This window comes from Leuciscus leuciscus, assembly GCF_965113295.1.
Source record: "Leuciscus leuciscus genome assembly, chromosome: 23".
Classification (NCBI taxonomy): Eukaryota; Metazoa; Chordata; class Actinopteri; order Cypriniformes; family Leuciscidae; genus Leuciscus; species Leuciscus leuciscus.
The window spans coordinates 28,785,008-28,806,981 of NC_138747.1; the positions used below are offsets into that span (position 1 = coordinate 28,785,008).

At 36.2% G+C, this 21,974-nt stretch overlaps 1 protein-coding gene and 1 long non-coding RNA gene across 2 annotated transcripts in view; one reads left to right on the forward strand and one right to left on the reverse strand.

Moving 5' to 3' along the window:
* The window catches only part of LOC309488379, a 126,478-nt gene that overhangs the window by 39,441 nt on the left and 65,063 nt on the right, over positions 1-21,974 (reverse strand). The gene's annotated exons all lie outside the window — the stretch shown is intronic.
* On the forward strand, positions 18,554-20,513 carry LOC309487590 (uncharacterized protein; the record flags this gene model as incomplete). Its single annotated transcript, XM_082155314.1, has 5 exons — positions 18,554-18,666; positions 19,658-19,782; positions 19,890-20,071; positions 20,177-20,207; positions 20,297-20,513. 5 exons carry the CDS (start codon positions 18,554-18,556, stop codon positions 20,446-20,448), a joined length of 603 nt encoding a protein of 200 aa, XP_082011440.1. The 3' UTR covers positions 20,449-20,513.

The following is a 21,974-nucleotide window of genomic DNA, read 5'->3' on the forward strand; positions in this document are numbered from 1 at the left end:
ATCCTATAAGAAATTAATTAATCTCAATTAATCACAATTAAGTGTCCAATAGCGACACCATTATTTGACAGCTTCAAACGAGCTTGCAGAGTCGTTTACCATTACTTACATTAACCCGTACAATTTGTATTATGCATTTCCTGAACATGTACTTGCTAACTAATCAAACACTTTATTTGACCAAACTACTTATCTATAAAACACAATCGGTCTTCCGACCTTTTGATTTTGATATGCACGAGGGAGAGAGAGAGCAATACAGCGCTCTGTGAGAGTGCGCGCGCGGCCGGCACTCTCTCTCTCTCTCTCTCTCTCTCTCTCTCTCTCTCTCTCTCTCTCTCTCTCTCTCTCTCTCTCTCTCTCTCTCTCTCTCTCTCTCTCTCATATGCGCCCTGTCCACTGATCTAAATAATTCATTGTTTCGACGACTAATTTGTTCCCTCGTTTTGATTTAACGAATTACAACGTGGCCACAATATAGTAAAACGAGGGAACAAATTAGTAAAACGTTCTGAGGTATTAATTCGTGGCCAATATTCACCTGAATATTCACCAATTAAAAAAAATATATGTCTTTAGCATTCACTATTTAAAGGAACACCTGTGAAGATAGCTCTTCAGTGAAGGCCGATAGTGTTCACAGCTTTTTATTCCTTTTGCAAAGAAATTGCCGTTTTTACATTTTTTTAATAAGCAGGAAAAATGTCCGACTTTAAACAAATAGCCTGTCAGAAACAGGGGTACAGTAGGAGTTCATTTCTGTCCCCCAAAACATGCTTAGGATTTAAGGTAAGGTTAGGTAAGGACCTACCAAATAATGCTTAGGATGTTTGCGTTGTAAGAATGTTCAGGGAGACTTTAGATTTATAAACGGTGTCTCATTAGGCAATGTTTTCTCAGTCAAATCATAAAATGTCCTATTGATTCGCTCACTATTATATACCAATATGGCAGAGCAGTGTCCAGGAGCCAGTGTCCGTGTCAGTGGACGGGGCCATAGATATCCATATAAGGCTAGATGTCTTAAGGCGGAGTCTCAAACGGCATCACACCGGCGGCCATCTTGTCACAGGGAAGCTTTCTGGCGAGCTCTGTGGTATCTGAAGTAAGGTGATGATCAGCACGAACACCTCTTATCTCGCTGAAATCTTGACGGATTTACAAACGGTTTGGTTTCTTACAAACGTTATTAACGTGGCTATAATTCTGGATGCTTGAACATGTTTAAATATATAATATTATATTTATTAAGTATTTAATATTTTAATATTTAATAATATAAGTATAAATATTTATAAGTATGCAGTGTCATAACTACATCTCTGACGTTTATAACAAACCAAACCGTTTGAAAATCGGTAGAAAACTGAGAAAGTTATGGTTATTTAAAAAGTACATGCACCATTAATACAAAGTTACGAGTGAACGAGCTGCCTGTGGCAAGATGGCCGCCGTGTGCGGACGTCGACCTCCATTGGGCAGCAGCGCGGACGAGACATCTAGCCTTTATTATATGATATCTATTGGGCGGGGCCAGGAGCTCAGCGGCTCCAGTGCATCATCGAGCCACCGTTTTAGCCCTGCCCAAAAAATCCTGAACACAGCAATGGTGAAAAACTGTTTAACGGTCTAACGCCACAATTCAGGGGTGATATCAGGTAAAAATGGGCCATCAGGTAAAATGGGCAATTCAAGGTTTGTGAGTCCCAGCCCCTCTGGAATTTAGAGCCAATGACTGCAAAGGATTTCAAACTGTTGCCATAACTGTGCTTAACAAGTAAACAGGTGATTTGATTGGTTTATGGTTGCTATGGTGGGCGGAGCAATCATTCTAATCAAGACTGCACCAGAAAGCTGCATGTAAGTAGTCTGGCATACCAAATGTGACTAAACTATTATAAGGATGATAAATCTATAAATAAAAAAAACATGCACATAAAAAAATATGCATAATATCTGTCTTGATGGCATCAATCAGAAATAATGTTGTTAGTTTGGTTTCTGAACATATTTTTTGATAAGGAGATGATTTTCTTGGTAGGCCAATTTACCTTAACCCACTAAGGTAAAATGGGCTACATGGTTTCAGCTAAAATGGGCCATTATATTTTTTATATATTTAAATTGATAATAGCCTATATTATTTATAAAAATGTATAAATGTAGTGCATGTCACATTCACACACACACACACACTCACTATGACCCCCCCCCCCCCCCCCCCCCCCCCCCCCCCCCAACAGTAATAATGGTAATAGATGGTAATAGATATTTTATTTACAGTGAGTATGGCAAATGAGAAGGAAGCGAGTGGAGATGGGAGAAGGAAAGAGAGAGGAAGTGAGAGGATGAGAGAGGGAAAGAGAGAGGAAGTGAGAGGATGAGGAAGGATGAGAGAGGGAGAAGGAAAGAGAGGAAGTGAGAGGACAAGAAAAGATGAGAGAGGAGACAAGCAGAGGAGACAGAAAAAGAGAAAAGAAAAATCTTTTCATCACACACACACACACACACACACACACACACCAATTATCAATTTTGAATGAGATTTTTTTTTATTTGTACATTTTGTTCTAAATGTGTTCACACACACACACACACACACACACACACACACACACACACACACACACACACACACACACACACACACACACACACACACATCAGTTCACTGATCTATATATGCTGTTCCAAAATGACTTTGTTTAATTGCAATTGCAATTTGAATATGGGTTTGACTTTGCACCCAAAATGTTTTTTTTTAATAGAACAATATTAATATGTTTGTTTAATACAGTTTAAATGTTATGTGGCTGTATAAGCAATTGTGTTTTAAAATTAAATTTGATTGTAAATAAATATTTCCCTTTGTAGTTTGACTGGCCCATTTTACCTGAAACTGCTCATGCAAAAAAAGTTGGCACAGCTAATGTTTCAAGAACTGTAGGGCATAAATAATTATATTTTATTACATAATTTTAGCACAAAATTATCAAAAAATGGTATTGTATTATTGTCCCAAACGATTTACCAAAAAGTGGCCCAATTTAGCTGATATCACCCCTACTTCACAGTTCAAAGTCTTTGTAATGTGTTTAGCAATACATTTCTAGCATTTATGTGTTTAGATTTTTTTTTTTTTATCAGAAAAAAACTCAGACAGACTAAATCCAGAAGAACTGTAGGAACATCTCCGAGATGCTTGAAGAAACCTTCCCGCAAAGCTGAAAAACTATGCGCAAGTGTACCTGGACAAAAGCCGTTTTAAACGCAAAGGGTCGTTACACCATATTGATTTGAATTAGGTAATAGAAATTAAATCATAAATAAATTCAATTTGTGATTTTATTTTTTAAAGCATTCTCACTTTACAGCATTTTAACACAAGTGGGTCCGTGTACTTTTTGATCATTTCATTTCCTGTTTGGAATGGAATAAGGAGAAATGAAAATCTGCTCGTTTATTCGTTTTTTAGTTTAGTTTAAAAAATGAAAAATGAGATTTTGGCTCGATTTTTCATTTTCGTTTATGGTTTACAAGTCGGTTTATGGTTCGATATTTCATTTGCACACGTGGGCGGCGCTGAAACGCCCCTTTCATGTGATTGGTCAAACCGCTCCGCCTTCAGTAAGCTGTGAGCTTTTCTTTCTGTCAGGCAGAATAAGAGTCAGTACGAGTGCGGCACTGACAAATGCCCTTTAATGAAATAATGTCTGAAACCACCACTCACTGTTAACTACACACAATATTTGAAGCAGAAATATGTTGCTGGTCACGTAATTCGTGCAGCTGAGACTTGCAAGCGACCCCATTAATCTGAGCCACAGTATATGACAGATTATATTAGCATATTTCCCATTGATAAATACAGTGCAAATAGTTCCGTCTCTTTGGATAAAAGTGAAGTGGAAATAAAAATCAATAATAGGCTGAACTGTACCATGATACACGGGGGTTCTTTTCAATTTTATTGTCTCCTATTGTTAAGATTGTATGTTGTTTGTCCTTTTTTTTTTTTTCTTTTCAGGGAGTGAAACCTGGGCCAATAAACAAAACGGTCATTAGCAAACCAAGACTCAACCGGCTCACGGAAGGAGGAGTCAGGTGAGGTAGTGAGATGCTATTGCAATTACTGCATCATACAGTCTACATATGTATACACACACACACACACACACTTATGTACACATATACACACATACTGTATATGTACACGCATACACATACATATAGTGTACACACACACTTATGTACACGTACACACACAAATAAATAAAAGAAAGATTCCATAGGTGTCAGTAACCTGCAAATATTACTAACACTATTACATTCTTTCACAGGAGTACACTCTACAAGGGCTTGGTTGGGGACCCACTAGACATCTCTTTGCTACTGATGGAAGACATGTACAAAGACTTTAGCATTAGAGAGAAACCTCTAGCAGCAACTATGGGCATCAGTGACGAGAAGACCCTTGTTGAGACAGCTTTTGGCTTAGCACAAAGGGGGAGTGTGCTCTCATACCAGCAGCCTGTATTGCCCACAAAGTTAGTCAATATGCACCAGGATCCTCCACCTTACCCACCGCTGCCTATTGGGGAGTACAGGCTTGCCCCGACATACTGTGTGCATGTGTGCACTGAGGAGCACTTCCACCTTAAAAGCTTGAATGTTACACTGGACATGGCCTATAAGATTGAGGCAGCGACAAGAGAGCAGGCAGCAGACCAGGAGTGGCATCAGCTCCGCAGGCCTAGGATCACCTCCTCATGCTTTAGAGAGGTGTGTTTTGTGAGGGGAGTGAGCTCTGCAGAGTCTCTTGCAGAAAGAGTCCTCAAAGGAACAAGGCAGACTGCAGAAATGAGAAGAGGTGCAGACATGGAGTTTGAGGTGGCAAGGGAGTACTGCCAGATGAAAAATGTCAACTACACACCCTGTGGCCTCGTCATCCACCCAGATGCCCCTTGGCTTGGTGCCTCGCCAGATGGCTTGATTTTTGATCCATTCGCACAGCCACCGTTTGGACTGGTTGAGATAAAGTGCCCTAATGTGAAGAACTATGTGGACTGTAAATACCTTCAAATGCAGGATGGCACTTTGGCTCTTCGTAAAAGCCACTCTTACTACTGGCAGGTGCAGGGTCAACTGTTGATCACTGGCCTGCAATGGTGTGACCTTGTGATTTGTGCTCAGGAAGACATGCTGGTGCAGCGTATCCAGGTTGAGCCGGAGGTAAAAGCAGTCATCAGAGAGAGGGTGGACCAGTTTTACTTTACAGTGTACATGCAGAAGTACTTGTCTGTCTCCAAAAGATCTTACTGATCGATGCAGGATAATTCAGGTGGGGGCCTTTGTATGAAGAAAAATGAAATTACCTGCAATAAACTTTTGTTATTGTGAGAAGCAGGAGTAAATAACATTTTATGCATTTCACCTGAATTTGGAAAATGTATTGGCTTATTTCACTATTGTATTGTTATATTATATTCACCTGCTATCTGTGTAATTAATTATTTCATGCTTTGTTTAATTTTTAAATGCCTGTTTAAAGTAATTACACCACACACAGGTGCCATTTACTTAATGTTGTTTATTACTCGACAGTAAAATATGGTTCAGATTTTTCAAACAAGGTGACTTTTTTTCACAGTTCACGTTTTGTTATTTACATCTAGAAATGAAACCATAGCTATTTTTGAGGGGCTCTTACAGGCAATTTCAATGTTTTATGCATCACTGTTATGCCAAACTCTTTATCACCAAAGAAGCAATATTTGCATCAAAAAGTTACACCATAAATGTTATATAAATAAGTTATATAAATACAGCGTATTTTGCAATAAACACAAAGGAGAGAAAAAAGTTTTATTTTTTCAGATTTATTTGTAACAAAAATAATTAAATCATTCCATATACAGTGTCTCATGGTGACTGTATAAAAGATGTACATTTTACTACAAGAGATAGAGAGGGGGACAGTTAATGAACAGTTGGCACTTTGACAAATTAAATCACTCAAAGTCAAACATAACATAACTTGTATTGCTACATAAACATGTATCATGGAATACATATGTTAAATCTACATCAGAGAATCCAGTTTGTTGAAATTGTTATGTAGTGTTATTGTTTATAAAGAGAGACAAATGGAACAGAATTAAGGGAGGTCCATTAGCAGTTTAGCGAGCAGATCTGAGACAATAATATTGACCATTCAGTGTATTAGTATCCATAGAGACTGGCTCAGTGAGGTTAACACAGTTATTTGGCCCAAGCTTTGACCAGTGGCTTGTTTTGATAGTTTGTTAGGAGGCAGGCTACTGCAAAAAGCTGGTTGATACTGCCACAAATGGACAGAGGGATAATAGTGTCAAACAGTTTGTTCTCTTTGATGCGCCTAATTGTCCTCTCCACATGTATCCTTAACCGTGCAATGTCCTGAGTGACCAGCACTTCGCCATGAGACAGCTGTGACTTTTTACTCAGAAAAGGTGGTCTGTAAACTTTGCATGGCACTAGGTCATCAATTCTGAATCCCTTGTCCACCATTACAGCCATATCTTTATCCAAAAGAGGGATAATGCCAGATTGCCTGAACAGTTCTTTGTCACTGATAGAGCCGGAATACAGTGAGGAAATAAAAGTAACAGCACCATGTGGTGACACGCCAATCATTCCTTTCAGGGTAGTGTGGGATTTATACTGTGAAAACATCTCACTCTGTAAGAGCATCTGACATCTCATCTCTGTACAATCAATAAGGACTTGGGTGTCAGAGTATTTGCCGAATACACTCGGCATCGTGGCTCTAATTGTCTCAGGAGACATCCATATCCCAACAGCACCCAATAAGGTGTACAATTTACCCAGGTTTTGATTATCCTGCTGACGGTGGACTGATGAATATTGAAACGATCACCCAGATCTTTCTCCTTCAGTCCCAGTGATAGGTACACCAAGAACAGGAACAGTTCATCAATCATCGGAAGGCATCGGCTCTGGTGGGGAGCAGGGGGAACAAGTCTTAGTAGTAAAAATGATAATCATTGCATGGTCATCATAAATGTTTGTAAAGTGGGGTCCAAAAGTCTGAGACCACTTGTATGTGGTTTTAATTATGTTGAATTAGACAGTTGTGTTGTTACGGATGCAGATTTATCAGCAAGCTACTTTTATAAACAAAATGATTAAGTATGAACTATGCCTACCGGTCGACGAGGTGGATCAGTGGCATTGTCAGGAGCTGGAAGTGGATGACTGTGTACCAACACGCACTATTCTCCTTGTTGCAGGTTCAATCTGTCTCCAAAATGCCTGTAGGTGGCGGTAGCTGGCAAATCTAAAAGAGTGAAAGAAAATTATTATTACCTTTAAAGGGATACTCCACTTTAAAATGAAAATTCTGTCATCATATACTAGTAGTTGATATGATACACCACCTGTCAAAAAATGATTGATTGACAGGTGCCACGCCCCTTCCGGTGACAGGTCCCGCCCCTTCCGGTGATAGGTGTCCCGCCCCTTTTGACTTTTGATTGACAGTTTGACAGCTAGTTTTGACTTTTGATTGACAGGTTGACAGTTAGTATGACTTTTGATCATGTTTTGACAGCTAGTTTTGACTTTTGATTGACAGTTTGACAGCTTTTGATCATGTTTTGACAGCTAGTTTTGACTTTTGATGTCTTTTGAAGTCTTTTGAAGGCTTTTGAAGTCTTTTGATATTGACAGAAAGTGTTATAACAATATGTCATGGTATCTGACAGCTAGTTTGATGCCTTTTGAACATGACAGTTAGTGTTTTTGAAGCCTTTTGATCGTTTGAAGACACTGTGATTAAATAATACGTCATGGCTATATGACAGCTAGTTTTAATTGTTTGAAGCCTATTGAAGCCTTTTGAACATGACAGTTAGTGTGTGTTTTTGAAGTTGGTATCACACACACACGATCCTCCCTACATATTCCTGAGCGTATCCGGGCTGTACTGTGAAACTGATAAGGGGAAAACTGGAAGTTTATCTCACACAAATGTTGAAAAACCATTCAGTTCTTTTAAAAGAATATAAAATAAAGATCTTACTAAAACCTCACACCAAAAGTTTAAATAAAATGGAGTCACAAAAACAATTGCAATCAGTTAAATGTTTATAGAGTTAAAAAACAAACAAAAAACAAACAAAAAAACATACAGGTTATGAAACAATCAGTTAAATGTTTAGAGAGTTGAAGAAAAAACATATAGCTTATGAAACAACGCAATAAATGAAACGGGTTCACGAAAAAAATAAAATAAAAAATCATCTCACATGTTTAGATAACTAAAGCGCCTCTCCAGCACAGCCCCGGCCTGAGTGGTGCGCGCGCCCTCCGCATTCTGACATCCCCCCTCCTTCTGCTCCTCCACATTCCAGAGCACAGTGATAGTGAGAAACAGAGATTTTATAAAATAATATATATTTCACACAAATAATATAATATACAATAATATAAAATATCATCTTACATAAAACATTCTGTTCTTTAAAAGAATATAAATGATTATAAAAAATATAAAATAAAGATCTTACTAAAACCTCACACAAAAAGTTGAAATAAATGTAGAACTATCCAGTTTAAATAAAATGGATTCACAAAAAATTGCAATGAGTTAAATGTTTATAGAGTTGAAGAAAAAAAGAAAACAAACAAAACAAAAACAACATAGGCCTACATGTTATGAAACAATCAGTTAAATGTTTAGAGAGTTGAAGAAAAAACATACAGCTTATGAAACAACGCAATAAATGAAACGGGTTCACAAAAATAAAAAAATATCTTTATTAGAAATCAGGGCCCTCTGGCCTCTTTACACCAGCGTTTGACCTGCGGAGCTTTCAAAAAGCACCAGCCAAAGGGTGGGTGTGTGTGTGTGTGTGTGTGTGTGTGTGTGTGTGTGTGTGTCAGAGAGTCACACAAATTCAGTGATCAGGATATCAGGTGCTGAGTTTATAAGAAGTATAATCTTAAAAGTTTAAATTATATCTTTTAAAAATACAAGATTGTTTAAATGAAATCTTTAAAGTTTGAATAAATACACATCTTCTATTTATCTTTTAGAAGATTACTGTAATGATTTTGTTTAACGGTTATTAAACAATGTCTGTTCAAAAACTGTACTTAGTCGTCTTAAATCTCATTTATATGAAAAGATTTTGTCCGTGTGGAGTTTCAATTTTGATGGCTTTCCATAGCCATGATGATTTTTGTACCGTAACTGCATATTCGATCATGTACACCTAAACACGCTGATCTTTCTGAATTTATTTCAAAGTATAATCTTAAAAGTTTAAATGATATCTTTTAAAATTAAAAGACTGTTTAAATAAAATCTTTAAAGTTTGAATACATACGCATCTTCTATTTACCTTTTAGAAGATTACTGTGACCTAAAGTATTATTTTTACTAAACAATATCTGTTCAAAAACTTTAGATTGTTGAAAAACTGAAAAACTCGGGGAGATAATGTCACAGTAAATCTAGTCTGCGTTCCAGAGCATACTACATCCAGAGTTTTACACTAAATTCATTTAAAAGCATAACCTTAAAAGTTTAAATTAGATATTTTAAAAATGAAAGATTGTTTAAATAAAATCTTTAAAGTTTGAATACATAGGCTACACATCTTCTATTTATCTTTTAGAAGATTACTGTGACCTAAAGTATTACTGTGACCTAAAGTATTATTGTTATTAATTAAACAATGTCTGTTCAAAAACTTTAGATGGTTGAAAAACTGTACTTAGTCGTCTTAAATCTCATTTATATAAAAAGATTCAATCATAATTTTTTGTCCATGCGGAGTTTAAATTTTTGTGGCTTTCCACAGCCATAATTGATTTTTGTACCTTAACTGCATATTCTATCCCTTACACCTAAACACGCTGATCTTTCTGAATTTATTTCAAAGCATAATCGTAAAAGTTTAAATATGATCTTTTAAAAGTAAAAGACTGTTTTAGTTTGAAGTTTAAATTTCTTAACTTTCTTGCTTGAAAAAATCTTTAAAGTTTGAATACATTCATATCTTCTATTTATCTTTTAGAAGATTACTGTAATGATTTTGTTTAAATTGAACCTAAGGTATAATTGTTATTAAACAATGTCTGTTCAAAAACTTTAGATGGTTGAAAAACTGTACTTAGTCGTCTTAAATCTCATTTATATGTAAAGATTCAATCATAATTTTTTGTCCATGCGGGGTTTCAATTTTTATGGCTTTCCATAGCCATAATGATTTTTGTACCGTAACTGCATATTCTATCCCTTACACCTAAACACGACCATCACAGAAAACTACATTTTCAAAAATGAAATAAATAAATAAATAAATAATTAAATAAAATGTAAAAAAAAGTACCTTACATTTCCAGAGAGGTGAAGTAGTTCTTTATGCAACGATAAAAAAACAATCCAAAAAGCAAATAGTTTAAGTTGTCAAACAAAACACCCCCAGATCCTTCAGAGATAAACTACAGTGTGAACTGAAGCTTCAGGATATAGGGTAACAGACCAGATGAGTCTCGGGGGACAATGTCACAGTAAATCTAGTCCGCGTTCCAGAGTACATCCAGAGTTTTATACTAAATTCATTTAAAAGCATAACCTTAAAAGTTTAAATTAGATATTTATATATGTCAATAAAAGTTTTATTAAAATCATATCTTCTATTTATCTTCTTAGAAGACTTATGTATTATTTTTACTAAACAGCGTCTGTTCAAAAACTTTAGATGGTTGAAAAAACTGTACTTAGGCGTCTTAGATCTTATTTATACAAAAATATTTCAAACAGTATTTTATCCATACAACATGTTGTCAAAGTCTGTCACAATGTTTTGTTGTTGCGTTGTTTTTAAGACATCCGAGGACTCTACATTGCTCTTACTTAGACTAAGTTGTATATATATATATATATATATATATATATATATATATATATTGGTTACATTGTTTTTATTCATCAAGTTAAATGTAAATTTGCAAATCCAAATGATAGGAAAACTTTATGATAGGAAAGTACGGACAGCGCCTTTGACCAAGCCTCTACATATGGGGCACTTGCGCAGAGAAGATGCACATTCTTTGCACACAACTAGGTGACCACAGGGGATGAAGACAATGTTCACTTCCTTATCCATGCAAACTTTGCATGTGCGCTCCTCTTGAAGTCTTCTTAACTGTTCCTCCATAGGCAAGTCTGAAAGATCTTGACTCAGTGATGCAGCTTCATTTGTCTGGGCCATCAGTTTTCTCAGCAGGCAGACATCATTCTTCTTGATCCAGTTGCGGAAGACCTCTCCTGCTGCATTTCCTTTCGACAGGACTAACTCAATGAGCTGCCCTGTCTGCTGCTTGACTGTAGTGCAGTTACGAATAATGTCATACTCTTTCTGTGAGATGACGTTCTCCTCTAGAAGATGGTCCATTAAGCTCTGCACACTTTTAGGCGCTGTGACACGGCAAGATGATGTTTCTTAAGAAAAGTAAGAAACTTACTTTCTCGCTCCTCCTCTCTCTTCTCATCTTCCGCACGTAGTAAATCAGACACCAATTCTTGAACGGTTTTGTAATTTTCTCCACTTGCGAGAATTTTGCTTTGAACGGTTTGCTTCACCACAGGATTGTTCATCATCACTGCATCTTCTCCAGGACCCAGGTGTACAACAGCTGGATCAACAAATTCTCTTGAGTCGCTGTCTCCATTAGTCAATAGCTGTTCAAACACAAAAGGAAATCTTGCTTGAATCTGATGAACAAACTCTTGCCCCTTTTCTTGCAACAGGTATTCACATCTTGGAAACCACTTAGCATGTTCTCTCCATGGATCATCACCAGACTCCCAACATCTGAGTCCACCCATCACAACAAAAGCACTTCACGTCATCATTACGACCAACATAGTAAAAACCAGCCTTAGCCAAATGGTCTGGTCGAACAGTTATTCTTGAGGGCCAGTTGACAAATGTGAGCAACCTTTCTTCACACTGTTGCATTGCCGATCCATTGGAAAGGCCGCCACCAGATAAAGGTACATTATCTGCACGGTCACCTTGAACAAAGCGGCAGTTGGGGTAATGCCTCTGGTGCTCTGATGCTGCCCGATCTCCCGGTTCCCAGTTGCTAAGCTGGCCTCCACAACTGAAGCAAGCCACTCTGTCGCCCTGGCCAACGTAGTAGAAACCACTTTTGGCAAGCTCAGCTGGAGCTAATGTAGCAAGAGTCCAATTCTGAAAGGTGTCAAGGCGTTCCAGTTCCCGACGCATGCCAGGATTGTGACAAGTCGGAGGTCGCTGGTGAGACATATCCTCAACTCCACGGGAGGAAATGGGGCTGGAGAGGGCCAGGTTGCTGAATGCCGTGTTTAAGTAACCCACCTGCTCCTCCATTTGGCTTGAAAAAGATGCCGTGGCGGTTGATGTTACGGCTGTCGCAGGGTTGGAAAGCTGTAAGATGGCTACGTTGCGAAGCGGGGGAAAAGGCAGAGTGAGAGGACGACAGGAGGTTTGCGGTGGCGGGTAAAAATGTGACCACAGGGTGTGTCCACTCAAGCCCTTCTCTCTGCTGGACATCCCATGACTAGTGTCTAGTCGTCCATGACAGAACACATAATCTTATTAAACTTATTAAATACCCTCTATGATGCAGGAACCGATGCTAAAAACAAAATCAAACACCACAATTTCAAAAATTGAAAAATCACCACACAATTTCAGGTATTCACATCTTGGAAATGGTTGCCACCTCGGGAATACAGTCATTTAAATGCAGAAATCAAATATTTAAATATTTAATCTTTTAAATCATGTAGTATTTTTAATTATTCTAAATATTATTATTCTAAATATTATCATGTATACTATTATAATACTATTATTATGAGCTCAGACATTTTTTAACCAGATTTTTTTTTTATTTCAACATTATACTTTCGAGTATACATTGAAGTAGTGAAGAAAATGATAGATCGGCAGTACATAAAGTAAAACGACGTTTACAGATGGTCTAGCCAGAATAGAAAATCTCTGCAGGCTATCATGTTTTGCTCTAGGGTATAGTTGACCAGACTTTCAACTATTTCACCAACGTCAGTTTTTGCATTTTTTGACACCAGTGACACGCAGAGATCTGTTACAAAAGTCCATATAGCGAGTATCTCTGTGATTTCGAATTCGTCACAACATTCACGCAGCACATCCAGAACTTGTTTGAGGATTACGCCGTTCGGCTCTTTGCCTTTAAAAAACATGGGTGTTACATCAGGCCATGGCTTTGTCAAGCCTCTTACGACATCCATTTCATTTTTGAGATGTGTCACACGTTTGGTATCCTGCGCACAATCGTTTTTCATACCACACGCAGCATCGATGATCCTGTGCATCAAGCCAACCATCTGACCTCTAAAATGATCTTTAAACATAGAGTCTAGCGTAGCTCTTAAAGGACACTCTTTGCCCATGGCGCACTCACACGCCGGATGATACTTGTTCTCCATCCGTTTTTGCGTCGCCATTTTTTCAACTTTTCGAATAGTCCACTATTCGATGATGAAAGATGCTTTTCGTTCCTGGAATGTTCCTGGAATCTCCTGAGCGAGTCCTTGCGGCACAGTCGTCCAGGGTTTGTGCGTTAATGCTCGGAAGTTTGTGTTTTTGGGTCAGAAGCGTAGTTTACGTCAGGTTCAGGCAAACAGGACTTTCAACTTTTTCCTTCAACCTTTGATCAATGAGATGATGTAGTAGCACAGCAGTCCGAGGCTAGTAGAGCTAGAAGTAGAGCTAGAGTGTGCAATGTCCTGAAATATTTATCAGGACAACGATTGGGGTCCGCCCCCTCGCCCCACTGGAGGGGTTGAATAGGGTGTCGTCATCAGGGAAGCCTATGTAAATTATAGTCACGATGCAACAGAAGTAGCATCATGGAGAAGTTATGCATATGCCACCAGAGAGAAGTTTATTATTATTTTCACTCAATCCAGTTACAAAATCAGATTTTTTAAAATCAGATTTTTTTAAATCTGAAAATTAAAAAAACGTTTAAAACATATGCATGGGTGAATTGTTCACCATAAGTTCTGTAACAAACATTTAGAAAGTAGTTAGGATGTATTTCATTTTGTGCATGCTTTAAGTTAATTTTACCAACTATGAAGATGTTAAAGTTCATAGACCTTTAGCGTATTGAGTTAAAATGAAAACGTTATATCCCATTAAACGCATCATTACTGAATTCACGGGTGTTCCTAACATAGACTATTATTGTTATTGTCCTAACATAGACTATTGTTTAATAACTTCAATAGTTATCAAGCACCAGCTGATTTAAGTTTTTCTTCAAACAAAAGTAATTTTCTGATAAATCATCGTACACCTACATGTGTGTTTTGTTGTATGCACAGATTTTGAGGGTCGCTTATAGAAAGATGCGTCCTTGTCTTTGTTTCGCGGTATTTTTAAAAACATAGAACCAGAGAACAGAGAACCTTGTGCGGAATTCTATATCCGCATAAAGGGTTAAAATATAAAATATACATTTTAGCGCTATTTAAAAACTAGGACGGTATAATAATAATATAATGTAAATGTCTCACGTGAAGATGATGGTTTAAACCATCATTTTATCAAATCAAGCCAATTCATGTGAATACTGTCGTATATGAACAAAGAGAAGACCTAGAGTTCACTAACACTAGAGCTACAGTAACAGTAGGAAACTGCACAGCGCATTATATAAATATAATAATAGTTAGATGATTTATCTAACCATTGAAATTTACGATATATTAAAACATTCGGAATTATGCAGAATAAAAAGAAGATCATAAAAAACAGAACAATTATTAAGACATAAAACACAACGGCTGTTTTCTGGATCGGGCCTAAAAGACAGATGCCTAAAACTCAAAGTATTGGTGGGGATGTAATAAAATGAATCAACCCTCCTTTCACATAAAAATACCATGTATCAACAGTGATTCATTAGCTTAACTGTTGTTTAGCGACATACACAAAATAACTGTGTAATAATAACAAAATAAGTGTAATAGTTAGACAAGTTTGAAGCGTAATAGTAGGTAACAGAAAAAACAGCAATACTCATCTTTCACGTCGATGTTTCGTAGACATAGCAGAAAGATGTTCTAAAATAAATATGATTTGTTTAGTCTTAAACACTCTCATACTAGAAGGACCGTTATTTAATTCTCTTTATGCAATATTTGTTCATGTTTTTCATACATTCCTATATGAACATGTTTGACCACGCTCGGAGACTATATACTTTTTGCAAACTGTACAAAAACAAGATCAATTACAGACATTCAAAAGCTAAAACTGATCACTATAGTGGCTTTTCTGTATTTGTTTTAAATGGCTCATTTACTTTTAACCTAGTTGACCTCTAGAATTTACTTTTGTGCAATTTTACCAAAGTGTGGAACTTTGTTTAACAGCCTCAAGCTTTGATGAAAATGCCTCTCTCAGTGCCATAGTCAAATGTGATTCTGTTGTAATAGTTTAAGTGTAAAACAGCATGCGCTTTGTGTGATTCGTAGATAGAGGGAAAGTTTCTTCTTAAAATTTCACTTAAATTCTTAATGGTCATTTATTTATATAAACACTGAATGTTGACGGCTCTCAAAGAAACGTCTTCACCTAAAACACACACACACAGTCCAACATACAAAATGTGAAACAGTGTCGTCTGAACAAGATGACTAAATCTAGCGGAGTAACAAAACCATCATTTGGATACTTTTTATTATAAACGGAGCTTTTCAATCCTCTTTTCTTAGGGATTCGGTCTTTTGAATCTTAAAGATAAAGAATAAGATGATGTTTTAAAGTTAGTCCATAGGGTGTGGAACTTTGCATCACTATGGTGTGTAAAAATACACCCAAAGATTTAAGCACAACTATTTACACACATACTATGTAGGAGAATATCTAACTGTATATTGTAGATTGTGAACATTGCAGTTTATTTGGGGTCAGAGAACATCCTTAGCTCATACATCTCTTTAATTTTGTGCTGGATGTTAGTTAAAAGATGAAGGTATTAGTTAATAACAAACAAATAAAAAACTTAAAATCAACATGAAGCCATAATATTAATAAATAAAATATGGTATAATTACAGTTTGAAAATGACTTCCATAATATTTTATTTTAGTAAAGGTATGCCCAACACAAAGTTGTGCGTTGTGAGTGAGACCTCGCAAAGATTACGCCAATATTAGATTTCTCGAACATTGCACTATGCCTGAAACTCAGTAATCAACATGCATTTATGTAGGACTGTCAAAAACTGTAGGACTGTCAAAAATCATCTGTTATCATGGTTTAGTTGTATTTTAAAACACTGTTTTTTCTTAAAAATGTTGTGTCAGACGTATTTGGTAGCATGATTATCTTGTTTAATCGTGTATTCAGTCCATCAGGTTGATATTTGTAGAAATACATTTATAAAACAAAAAAGAACAAGTTAATGGCCTTGTGTCAGAACACAACAGGTATGAAGATATGTCTGGTTTTTATTTACTTTTTATTCTAACTTTAAAGCTAGATTATCCTTTGAAAAGTGTAATACAGTATTTGATTTTTACACACGCAGTGTTTTCGCCAACTGACCTAAACCGTTGACCCCTGAAGTTATGACTTCTGAAGGCCTAGATTCACTCGGTTGAAAAAATGGTATTTTGTCATTTAAACATCTGAAAAAATAGACTGTGCTTAATATCTGCTAACTCTTTATTGTGATGCTCCCCAACAGATATTCTACTGACTATAAGTAACTCAACTATATCTCAATTTATTCTAACCCTAACCCTACCAGTCCACTAATACTCTACTAACACTAATGAGAGTTTACTTTACACACTCTGACTCTCACAAGCGAGTTAGTGGGCATGCAGGTGCAACACTACTATAGTCAACAGCAACTGCTACCAAATGATGACTTAAAAACGTTTTAAGTATTACATTAAAAAGGCGTAATTGACAAAGATTGTAATTCTGAATTAAGTAATAATTATGACAAAAAGTCGAAATTATGACTTAAAAAGTTGAAATTAAAATGATGACTATGCGTCATAATTATGAGATGAAAAGTTTAAATGATGACATACTAAATTGAAATTATGATAGATAAAGTAAAATATTCCATAGTGAAATTTTCTGAATTTAGTATAATTGTATTTGTGAAAATGATTCAGTACTGAAACAGCATTTATGAGTTTTTACATATCTTCTGCTTGTTTCTGCAGTTCGTGTAGGCCTCTAAGACTATGAATAACTAAAAATGATTATTGATGAACTTGAATAACTTGAATTTTGTTGGCAATATAAAAAAAAATTGCCTTCCCATAACGGGAGTCGAACCCGGGCAGCCTGGGTGAAAACCAGGAATCCTAACCGTTAGACATTATGGGAGGCGTTGATACTGCCCCGGCACATTTGAAAGGCTGCACTGCACGGTACAATATAATGCAGGATCATAGTTATGCAGAGCCACAGGAGAAGGAATCCTCGTCGCCAAAAAGCAAAACATTTATTTAAAAGGAAACGTGACCGGCGAATTAAAAACGAGGGTAAATATCGGGATAGCTTTTCACAGGTGGAAAGAGCTAATGAAGGAGAAAGACTTTGCTGGATGGCGCCTTGCATGGCTGACACCGCCGTCGGTGTGTGAATGGGTGAATGTGAGGCTATGTAAAGCACTTTGGTGGCCATAGGTCTGTGAAAGTGCTATATAAATGCAGTCCATTTACCATTTACTTTGAAAGGGATGCTGAAGTTGCCTGCTTTCTTCTCGACAGGTAAGTCAAAGTTACGGTCTAAATGACAAGCTTTTTTCATTGCTTGGTTGTGTAAATCATTATATCATTATATAGGCAGCATAACAGTAGAACAAGTACAATTAAACTGCTATTGGAAGACATGTTGTCATAGCTTCTTGGCACATAAAAACACATAAAAATAGTATTATAATAGTATACATAATAATAATATTTAGAATCATTTTTTTTTTTAAAACATGATTTAAAAGATTAAATATTTCAGATCATACTCAACAATTAGCCTACTTAATGTCGAAGCACATTGGTTTAATAAAAACTCGAGTTTTTAGCATTGAAATGATCAAACAAATTCACATCTGTATTAAACAGTTGGACAAAATTCGCTGTAATATAAAATACTCTATCAAATCGAAAAATTTAAATAAAAAGTCGCTTGTTTAAAGCAAACAGAAATCGCTTGAGAAGTGTAAAACAATAAAACCATAACCTCTAATTTGATATTAAATGCTGAACCGAAAAACAGAGTCATAAAGGAATAAAGTAACTATAATATCGGGAATCATCAGATGCTGAAGACGGAAGGTAATGTAATTTATTTATTTATTTTTGTGCTTTTTACGAACGCCCGCTCGACACGTGACGTCACATCTCCGCGCTGCTGTTTTGGCGCGCTTTATGGAAGTTTGAATCGTTGGAGTCATACACACAAGTGCAGCGATGGAGCGCGTGAACACGAGCAGTGTGAGAGGATTCCTGAGATCTTGCGACGATCTGACTGAGAAGATTCGCTGTTTAATACAGAAGAAACTCATCAAGAAGTACTTGAGCAGGTGATATTATGCGCTTACGATTTATGTGTGGATTAAAGAATAGACATTAGTAGAATAGACAAAATAGGCATTTAATGAAGATATATTTTATATCATTGTAGAATGTATTTCTGAGCACCAGACGCTCGCTCTCACTAGCATATGGACACACAATCCCATGCATGCCAAACTATCTAAAATGGTGCCTTCGAAGGGCACTAAAGTTTTTAATCATTATCAACATATTTTTTGATAAAAATAACTATAAAAGAGTTCCAAATGACACTTATTTTTGAGCCCCACAATTTTAAGCGCTCCAAAGTTCTAACTAGAGCAGGGGGCAGAGTTAAAAAGGAACTTTGTTGTTCTTGTCTAGCCTTAATTTACTGAAGGCTATGGATTTTAGGTAAATGTTTATTAAATTAATTCACAATATGTACACATTCATTATTAATCTTATGCCTAATATGATGAAAAAGGCTGTTATTTGTTTCTTCTCCTCTCACATTAAATCACATGTATTATATAGGCCTATTTTAAGTTCAAAATGGTGAAATTAGAAAAAAAGTTGATTAGTTTGCCTTGATTATTTTTTTCGTTGTTTAACATTTCTCAAAACTTTTCTGTCAAATTTGAAATGTTTAGTTTAGCTACTTGCACCTTATCTCGCACTTTATGACCGTTGTCAGCAGGAACTCGCTCTCAGCGGCTCCTGTGAACATACTATTGTCCTAACATAGACTATTATTGTTATTGTCCTAACATAGACTATTGTTTTAACCTGCTGTACATCTGTTCACTGTCCATGTGGCTTTGGTTGCCATATTTATGAGCTAATCTGGCCTTTGAAAAAGTGAATGTTTGAACTCTGGTGTATGCTAAATGAAAACAGGTGAACAGGTGTATGAATGTGTCTGCAGGTGTATCTAACCCTAACAACTAATGACCAACTTTATTTTTGCTATTGTACATACATTTTATTCTTCTAATTGTTTGTCTTTGGTTAACACAGCTGGAGAAGAACAACAGGGAGGTTGGAAGACACAGTAGAGGAACTACAGAATAAATATGGAGAGAAAACAGCATTAAAAAGGATAAAGTACATTGTGAAAAAAATCAGAAAAAAGAATATCAAATGTAGGAAAAGATTTATAATTTACTTTGTTAGTAGTCAATATGTTTCTCAATCTTCAATAAGCTTTACATGGTTTTGGTTGTGTATTTAATTGTTAATTTTTTAACAGATGGTGCACATTCTGGAAACATGACAAATCAACAGCCTAACAACCTTCCACAACGAGAGCATAATAATAATTCTACATCATTCGGACAGCTTAACTTAACAATTGTCCAGAGGAATGGTGGGTCAATATTTGCTCCAATCATGGTAGACAAGACAATATATGGTGATGTTAACATCAGTGTGGTGAGTGTCTGAAAATTTAAGAAACAGTTGCTTAGTTAAGAAATGATTTGTGTATGTTATATATATATATATTTATGTATGAGTATTTTTTGTTTTGTTTTTCAGGTGTCTCACTCTACCTCGGTAAACGAACATGGTAAGATCTCTTGTTGTAGAACACTGTGCATTCATAAGCGTGATGCTCCTGTTAATAATATGACTATCCAACTTTGTCCTGATTTTTAGAAATTCTTCAGAATGTAAGGAATGAGAGGACTTTGGAGGGAAGTGCACCACAGTCGGTCTCTCTAAACAAGATCTACACTGAACTGTTTATCATCAATGATGAGACTGACCCCATCAATAGAGAACATGAGATCTGGCAGATCGACACATAATTTAAACACATCAGCTCAGAGACTCATAAACTACAAGGAAATCCTTCAGCCACCCACAGATGAAAATATAATTGTGTGGTGATTTTTAAAGATTTTTAGTCTTTTAATTTTAAAAGATATCATTTAAACTTTTAAGATTATACTTTGAAATAAATTCAGAAAGATCAGCGTGTTTAGGTGTACATGATCGAATATGCAGTTACGGTACAAAAATCATCATGGCTATGGAAAGCCATCAAAATTGAAACTCCACACGGACAAAATCTTTTCATATAAATGAGATTTAAGACGACTAAGTACAGTTTTTGAACAGACATTGTTTAATAACCGTTAAACAAAATCATTACAGTAATCTTCTAAAAGATAAATAGAAGATGTGTATTTATTCAAACTTTAAAGATTTCATTTAAACAATCTTGTATTTTTAAAAGATATAATTTAAACTTTTAAGATTATACTTCTTATAAACTCAGCACCTGATATCCTGATCACTGAATTTGTGTGACTCTCTGACACACACACACACACACACACACACACACACACACACACACACACACCCTTTGGCTGGTGCTTTTTGAAAGCTCCGCAGGTCAAACGCTGGTGTAAAGAGGCCAGAGGGCCCTGATTTCTAATAAAGATATTTTTTTATTTTTGTGAACCCGTTTCATTTATTGCGTTGTTTCATAAGCTGTATGTTTTTTCTTCAACTCTCTAAACATTTAACTGATTGTTTCATAACATGTATGTTTTTTTGTTTGTTTTTTGTTTGTTTTTTAACTCTATAAACATTTAACTGATTGCAATTGTTTTTGTGACTCCATTTTATTTAAACTTTTGGTGTGAGGTTTTAGTAAGATCTTTATTTTATATTCTTTTAAAAGAACTGAATGGTTTTTCAACATTTGTGTGAGATAAACTTCCAGTTTTCCCCTTATCAGTTTCACAGTACAGCCCGGATACGCTCAGGAATATGTAGGGAGGATCGTGTGTGTGTGATACCAACTTCAAAAACACACACTAACTGTCATGTTCAAAAGGCTTCAATAGGCTTCAAACAATTAAAACTAGCTGTCATATAGCCATGACGTATTATTTAATCACAGTGTCTTCAAACGATCAAAAGGCTTCAAAAAACACTAACTGTCATGTTCAAAAGGCATCAAACTAGCTGTCAGATACCATGACATATTGTTATAACACTTTCTGTCAATATCAAAAGACTTCAAAAGCCTTCAAAAGACTTCAAAAGACATCAAAAGTCAAAACTAGCTGTCAAAACATGATCAAAAGCTGTCAAACTGTCAATCAAAAGTCAAAACTAGCTGTCAAAACATGATCAAAAGTCATACTAACTGTCAACCTGTCAATCAAAAGTCAAAACTAGCTGTCAAACTGTCAATCAAAAGTCAAAAGGGGCGGGACACCTATCACCGGAAGGGGCGGGACACCGGAAGGGGCGGGGCCTGTCACCGGAAGGGGCGGGACCTGTCACCGGAAGGGGCGTGGCACCTGTCAATCAATCA